This window comes from Ursus americanus, chromosome 5, assembly GCF_024610735.1.
Source record: "Ursus americanus isolate L20-20 chromosome 5, mUrsAme1.1.p, whole genome shotgun sequence".
NCBI classification, from domain to species: domain Eukaryota; kingdom Metazoa; phylum Chordata; class Mammalia; order Carnivora; family Ursidae; genus Ursus; species Ursus americanus.
This window is the reverse complement of record NC_142131.1, coordinates 87,863,898-87,871,511: the sequence shown is the minus strand read 5'-3', so window position 1 is coordinate 87,871,511 and position 7,614 is coordinate 87,863,898. Positions and strand designations below refer to the sequence as shown.

The 7,614-nt window shown below is 63.1% G+C and overlaps 1 protein-coding gene across 2 annotated transcripts; it reads left to right on the top strand.

The window, feature by feature from the left end:
* The first annotated feature begins 1,018 nt into the window (after positions 1–1,018).
* On the top strand, positions 1,019–6,715 carry IBA57 (iron-sulfur cluster assembly factor IBA57). 2 transcript variants are annotated; one of them, XM_045804013.2, is made up of 3 exons: positions 1,019–1,384; positions 4,981–5,321; positions 5,574–6,715. In XM_045804013.2, the coding sequence occupies exons 1-3, from the start codon at positions 1,050–1,052 to the stop codon at positions 5,963–5,965; spliced, it is 1,068 nt and encodes a 355-aa protein (XP_045659969.1). In that variant the 5' UTR covers positions 1,019–1,049; the 3' UTR covers positions 5,966–6,715. The 2 variants fall into 2 exon arrangements, with proteins under 2 accessions (XP_045659969.1, XP_045659970.1); XM_045804014.2 differs by lacking the exon at positions 1,019–1,384 and adding an exon at positions 4,450–4,893.
* Positions 6,716–7,614: the final 899 nt, after the last annotated feature.

Sequence of the window (7,614 nt, the reverse complement as noted above, 5' to 3'; positions counted from 1 at the left end):
GAACCCGAAGAGGGCCGTGGGAGTCTCGGATCTGTAACTGGTGGGTCAGAGCACGGGTGAGCCCTGGGCTTGCGACTGGCATCTGCAGGGAGGTGATCTGTGGGCCTGAGCCCTGAACCTGTTGCTGACTCCGTGGACAGGGTCAGAGCTGAGGCCCCCCAGCTGGTATGTGGAGCCCTCCACGATCCTAAGTGTCAGAAGAGAAGGGCAGATCGAGAGCAGAGAACCCACAGGAGTGTGGTTCCTGCACACAGTATTAAAGGGACTGCAACCAGGGTCTCCAGGAGAGATGCACACATATGGCAGCAAGAGTCACCACGGCCAAGAAATGGAAGCAACACAAATGTCCATCCCCGACGGAATGGGTACACAAACTGTGCTATGTCCACGCAACAGAATCCTTCCCATCCTTTAGGAGGAAGACCTGACACCTGCTACCACAGATGAACCTCGAGGACCCGGTCCCGACGCCAGCCAGTCACAGAAGCGCACACACACTGCAGGATTCCGCTCCTGAGAGTCAGGTTCCCAGACAGAGGGGAACGGGGGTCCCAGGGGCTGGGGGCCGGCAGGGAGATGAGAAGTTCTGGCTGGGCGGGGGCCGGCTGCACACGACGTCAATGCGCTGGTTGGGGCTGACTGTGCCTTGAAAGGATGGAGGTGGCGAACCTACCTTCTATGCAGCTCACCCTCATAAAGCAAGCAGGAACTCCGCTCCCACACCAGGAGCAGCGCCGGGGTCCAGCGCAGGACCCAGACCAGGAGCCGCCAGGGGGCGGGGCGGGAGGCTGACGGACAGCCTGAGGCCCCGCCCGCTCCGTCCCCCCCACCTCTCCCCAGCACAGTCCCGCCCCGCACGCTCCGGCCCCGCCCCCAGGCACAAGTCCCGCCCCGCATGCTCCGTTCCCGCTCCTTCCCGGCACAAGTCCCGCCCCGCGCAGCCACACCCAGCACGTACCCCGCCCGCCGCCAGAGGCCGCTGTGGCGTCCACCGCCCGCTCGCGCCGCCGCCCAGGCCGCCCCTTCACGCCGCCTCAGTCCTCCCCAAGATGGCGGCCGCGGCACTGCTCCGGGGCGCGGCTCCGGGGCGCGGCGGCCCGGCCTGGCGGCTGCGCGCGGCCCTAAGACGCCGCCTGGCCCACGGCTCGGGCCGTCACTGCGACGACCCCGCGGGCGGCGCGTCCTGGGCCTGCTTCCCGCTGGGCGAGCGCGCCTTGGTGCGCGTGCGCGGGCCAGACTCCGCGCCCTTCCTCCTGGGGCTACTGACCAATGAGCTGCCGCTTCCGGCTTCTGCGGCCGGCGCGGCCCCGCCCCCAGCGCGGGCGGGCTACGCCCACTTCCTCAACGTCCAGGGCCGCACGCTCTATGACGTCCTCCTGTACCGGTGAGCGCGGGCAGCGGCGCTCCGGTCCCACCGAGGGGCCGTCCTCTCGGGGAGCGTGCAGGCCTAGGAGCCACCTGGTGCCGGGCACCTAGATGGGACTCCCGGAGTCCGGGAAAGGACGTCCAGGGCGGGGCACTTTGGGAGGGACCGGGGGCGTGGACATCCAGGGGCGGATACCTGAGGGTGGGAGGGGGATCAGGGGAGAGGCCACCTGAGGTGTGAGGGGAGGACACCCGAGGGTAGGAGGGGAGGACACTCGAGGGTAGGAGGGGAGGCCACCTGGGGGTGGGAGGGGGATCAGGGGAGAAGCCACCTGAGGGTGTGAGGGGAGGACACCCGAGGGTAGGAGGGGAGGCCACCTGGGGGTGGGAGGGGCATCGGTGCGAGGCCTTCAGAACTGGCAGCCAGGGCCGGGCCGGCGACTCGCACCTGGTCTCCCAGGTGGGCACCTTCCGAGTGGCCACTTTGGCTCAGCCCTGCTTGGGAAAGCCGTGGTGTGGGTTTGTAGTGTGGCAGAGGGGTCGCCCCAGAGTTGATGGCCCGCTTCCAAGGGAGGAGGGGAGGAGCCAGGTGCATTTGTCCCAGTCTTCCTCTGGCCAGCCCTCCTCCTGTTTGTTCCTGTGCTACCTACCTGTCTCACGGGTCCGCTCTGGGGAGAGGACCACTTCCCTGGGAACCCAGCGCCCCCCTGCCTGGTGCTCTCTGGAATTTCTCGTGCCAGCGGCCTTGTTCCTTGCCCAGGGCACCCTGTTGTAGTTTCCTGGAGGCAACACCTTGTCTCTAGTGGCTTCAGTGTTTTGCTTTTAAAGTGGACTTTATTTTGTGGAGCAGTTTCTGGCTCCCCTAGAACGGAGGGGAAGGAATGGGGAGCTCCTGTAGGCACGTAGCCGCCCTCAGGTCAGCGTCCCCACCAGCCGATGGACCCTCATTGACGCTGTATCAGCCGGAGCCCCTCTTTTCTGCGGGAGGTCACTCTCCGTGTGTGCGTGCTGTGGATTTGGACGAGTGTGGAAGGACGCGTGTCTGTGCCCACAGGGTGATGGGGTTTCACGGCCCCGGAGCCCCGCTGTGCTCCCCCAAGTCCGCCGGCACCCAGCAAGGGGCTCTGTCTCCTGTCTCCACAGTCCCCCCTTCTCCAGAATGCCGCCCTGTCCTTGGAATCACAGGGCGAGTAGCCTGCTCGGATGGACACCTTTCACCCAGTGACACACAGTGCGGGTTCCCCTGTGTCGGGTGGTGTGGGAGCGTCCTTCTTTTCAGCGCAGACTGTTCGTCCTCTGGGTGGACCACAGTCTATGTAGGCACTGTCCTTCCGAAGGACGGCTTGGGGGCTTCTGACTTCTGGCAGTTGTGGGTAAGGCAGGATTTGGTGTGGACGTAGCTTCAGCTCCTTTGGGGTGTTAGAGTGTTCAGTTCAGGCTGTCTTCAAGAGCGCCTGTCCTGTCCTGTGACCCCACCAGCCAGGCGTGGCCTCTTTGCCATCTGCATATCCTCTTTGGGAAGATGTCTGTTAAGGTCTCTGGCCCATTTTTAAGCAGGTTGTTTCCTTACTGTTGAGTTTCAGGTGTTCTCGTGTATTTTGAATGGTGGACCTTTGTGGGATGTGATGCCTGCCTGCTCCTCCCCTCAGGCAAAGCTGTGTGTTTTCTCACTCCAGCCACACGAGCTGGACGCTCGAGGCCTTCCTCGGGTGCTGGCCACTGACGAGATGCTCTGGGTTCCGCTCCTGGCTGTGCCGGCTTTGCTGGGATGCTCTCAAGTCTGTGTCTGCTGGTCTCTGGGCCTGCCCGTTGAGCATGGGGACGGTTCTCTGCTCCCTTGTTTCCTCGCCTCCCCACCCGATTCCTCTGCTGTGGGTCCGGCAGTTCCTGGCCAGTGCATGCCGGCCCTTGCGTGCCCAGCAGAGTGGGTCCAGGGAGACCTCCGTGCAGGACCTTGCTGCTCCCTGTGGCCTCCACTCAGCCCCCATATAACCAGCATCTTGGCAGCACTCCTGCCACGACCTCCTCCGTGGGTGCCTCTTGGGTAGCTGGCAGGGCCCTGTGTTCTTAGTCCCCCATGGGCATCAGTGAAGGTGACGGCTGGGATTGCACTGCCACTGTGTCCCCTGCCAGCCAGCCAGGCCCCTCCAACCTCCTTCTTCCTGTGACTGCTCTTGTGCCTCAAGGAGGGTTGCTGTGCTTAGTAAGTAAGAATGCAGGGCACCCAGTGAAATCTCAGACAGTGAGGGACGTTTAGGGTAAGGGTGTCTTCTGCAGCGTTCGTGAGATACTTTTGCTAAAGACACGAGTCCCTGTTTATCTGATAAAATTGATGTGGTAACACTGCATCTCGGGACGTTTGTGGTTGTGACTCAGGGCTGGGGGTATAGGTGCCCCTGGCATCGAATGGGCTGGGACTCGGGGTGCTCTCAGTGCCCATCTGTGCCCAGGATGGCCTCCCAGAATGGCCCAACCTACATGTCGGCCCCTGGGCACAGACTTGCCTTACGTGACCCCTTCTCCTGCTGACCTGGCCCCCGTTCCTCAGCTGCAGCAGGGGCAACAGACAGTCTGACTTGGCACAGGGGAGCAGGGGTGCATTCCAACTTCGTTGGTCGCAGGGGCTACCTGGCATACAGAACGTGGCCCTGCCCACCGTGGCCTGCCTCATTGCTCTGGCTGGCTCAGCTCCCTTCCTGGCCAGGACCTCCAGAGGTGCCATGACCTCACATTGTGCCCCCCCCATGCCCGATTGGTCCCTGTGCCAGTGTTTCATGTTGTTTTTGTCAGCTGCTTTTACCCCAGACTTAAAAATAAAAAATACCTGCATGTGGCTGAGATACCTAACAATGGGGAAGGGCTTATGGTGGAGGATGACCCTTCTCTGCTTTCCTCTGACGCCCATGGACACCCTGAGCCTCGCCCTCCATGGCAGCGCCTTTTTTTTCTTTTTAACTTTTTCTTTTGAAATAACTGTAGATTCACAGGAAGCAGAAAACAGAACAGGGAGGCCCTCAGTACCCTTCCGCCAGTTCCACAAGCAGCGTCTTGCCTCCTGTAGTCTGGAGTGACAACTGGGTAGGACATGGGCCACCGCAGAGTGGGTGCAGGTTCCTCCCAGGCTCTGTGTGCGTGTGTGCGTGGATGTGTATGCAGATGTCTGTGACGTGCTCACACGTGTGGACCCATGTCACCTCGATGAGGACAGCTGTTCTGTCACCACGGGGTCCCCTTGTCCCCCTGTGCAGCACACCCACCCTTCTCAGCCCCAGCTCCTTTTGAAATCTGAGTGCCACCTACCTGGGACCTGTGGCTTTCTGGTCGTTAGGCTGCTGGCAGCTTTCCATCTCTCCGTGAGGATGCACAGCACCGTGGCCCCGGGCCATGCTCCCCACCCACTGATCTATGGCATCTCCTCCACCAAGTGGTTTGCGCCTTGGGCATGTGCCAGCTCTGCCAGCATCCTGGGTGGGGAGGGGCCCCGCCGCGGACTTGGGGTCCCCAGCGCACCGCCTGTGCAGAGCGCAGGTAGAGCACGCAGCCGTCCGGGTGGTCTGCGGAGGTCTGCAGTCATGCACGCGGCCCACCTTCAGGAGCCCCCGTCTCTGCCCACAGACTCCCCGAGCACGACGAGGCGCCCGCCTTCCTCCTGGAGTGCGACCGCGAGGTGCTGGGCGCGCTGCAGAGGCACCTGGCGCTGTACAAGATCCGGCGGAAGGTCACGGTGGAGCCGCGACCCGAGCTGCGCGTGTGGGCTGTGCTGCCCCGCGCCCCGGAGGAGGCTGGTGGGGCTGCGCCACTGCGGGAGCAGGCCGAGGGGGCCACCATCCTCACCCGCGACCCCCGGACCGCCCGCATGGGCTGGCGGCTTCTCACCCAGGACGAGGGCCTGGCCCTGGTGCCCGGCGGCCGGCTGGGAGACCTCCGGGACTATCACCGGCACCGGTACCAGCACGGTATGGGCGCGGGACTGGGCCGTGGTGGGGGGCAGGGAGTGGCGGGGACTCGCTGTGTGGTGGATCCGTGCCCTGGGAGGTCCGTGGTGAGGGGTCGTCTCCTCCAGCACTAGCTCGGCCTCCCCCCACCCCGCGACCCGTGCCAGAGGATAGGGCTCTAAAAGCGAGCCCTGGGGGGGGGAGGGGAGTGGCCACCCCCAGCCCTGGTAGACACCTGAGCCCTCAGGGAGCTCCTTCCCTCCCACCCCACAGGCGTTCCAGAGGGGATCCATGACCTGCCCCCAGGAGTGGCCCTGCCCCTCGAGTCCAACCTGGCTTTCATGAATGGTGTCAGCTTCACCAAGGGCTGCTACATCGGGCAGGAGCTGACCGCCCGCACCCACCATGTGGGCGTCATCCGCAAGCGCCTGTTCCCGGTGCGGATCTCCGGCCCTCTCCCTGCTGGGGGCATCACCCCTGGTACCTCGGTGCTCACTGAGTCGGGGCAGGCAGCGGGCAAGTACAGGGCAGGCCAGGGGGACGTGGGCCTGGCCTTGCTGCGGTCAGAGAAAATCAAGGGCCCTCTCCACATCAGGACCTCTGAGAGTGGCCAGCTGGCCTTAACTGCGTCTGTGCCGGACTGGTGGCCCACAGCCACCAAGTAACGCTGGACATCCCACTGTTCCTGTAGGCTCTGGAGCTGCCAGGGTGCCATGGGGGGTCCTGTCCATCTGCTGCACATCCCCTCTGGAGGCCCTCCAGTGTAGTGGGCCTCCCAGGCTGCAGGCATCGTGGGCGTTCCGGAGTGGCCCCGGCATTTCCTGCCCACCATGCTTCCCACCCAGGGCCCGCTGCCCAGCTTGGGCTGTCCTCTCTTGGCTGCTCTGTGGCTAGGAGGGGCAGGAGTACTCCCGCGACCTCGGGGTGAGGAGAAGCAGGCCCTGCACCTGCTTCTGGGCTGAGCTGAGCTATAGCTTCTGCCGGATGAGGATGGACAGGACCCCAGCTGTATGGGTTTGGAGGGCGCTTAGCCATCAGCCCAGGACAAGGATGGTACAGAGCCTAGCCCCTGGGCTGCCTGCACCCCTCTCCGTCTGGGGTTGGCTGGAAGGACAGGTGGGTTCTGGGAACTGCCTTACCATGTGTGGGCTGTGGGGGCCCCAGCTATGCATCGTGGTCTCGGCGGCATGCACCCTCCTCCCCCCCCCCCCGGAGCTGCTCAGGGTGCGGGGAGGAGCTCCTGCTTGGTTTACTTTGCTGCTGTTTTGAGATGTGGCTGTGTCTTCACAGTAAGAGGTGACCCCCCCCCCCCTTAAAACCACTGATTTCCATTGTCCTGTACAATGTGAATCTCATGGTTACAGGGTGTCCCACTTGATGCTCCAGGGTGGCTATTAAAGTGTGACCCAGAAGCAGCCCTTGTGGAACTCTGGTTTCATTTTGGGCGGAAGGTGGTGGGATGTGGTTTTGGGTAGACCAGATACAGGAGAGCACACCGGATGAAATCTAGCAACAGAGTCCTGGGAAGAGGCCTCAAAGGCTGGGATGGCAGGGGAGCACTGGGTCTGGAGCAGACGGCGGAGGGCAGGGCTTGGGAGGGGTTGCAGCCCTGGGTCCCTCAGCTCTGGCATCCCTTCCTACCCTCGGAGAGGAGAGGTTACCAGGACCCCTTGTTAATGCCAGCACCCGGGTGGTCATGGGGTGCTGGTAAATCCTGCAAGCGTGTACCACCCTCAGCACCCGCTGGCCAGTCTCCAGACCAACACTGAGGCCCCGGATTAGGATTCGGTCTCCTGTCCAGCCGGGGGCTGTGCAGCCCCCCTGTGTGTGACCCAGGGCCTCGGAGCCAGCCTTGCACAATGGGTGTGTGTGCTCAGAATCTGCGCTGCTGCTGAAGACGCTCCAGGGTCTTCACGGTCTGTGGACCCACCTGCAGATCGTGGGCTGCAGTGTGGGTGGGACCTAGAGCCCCTGTGCTGGGAGCCGAGAGTGAACAGGAGGGAGGTCGGCCTCGGTGGTTGCTGGTTAGCTCGGGCAGCTTCCCAGTGAAATGCTGCCTTCAAGACCATTTGTCTTCTAATGTCTTCAGGATTCCAGGTCGCTGGGACCTGAGATTATTCTGCTCAGAGCCAGATAAACACACAGTCCGTGTTCCACCTCGGGGATTTTAACGGAAGCTGCTGTTCAACCGAAGTGCTTCTTTTGTTGGACAGACTGACTCACTTTTCACAGAAGCACTGGTGCTTTGAAGAGCCTCTGGCTCTTAGGAGCTGTAAACTGGGCTTCCGACCGTACACGACCGAGGTCTGAGGGG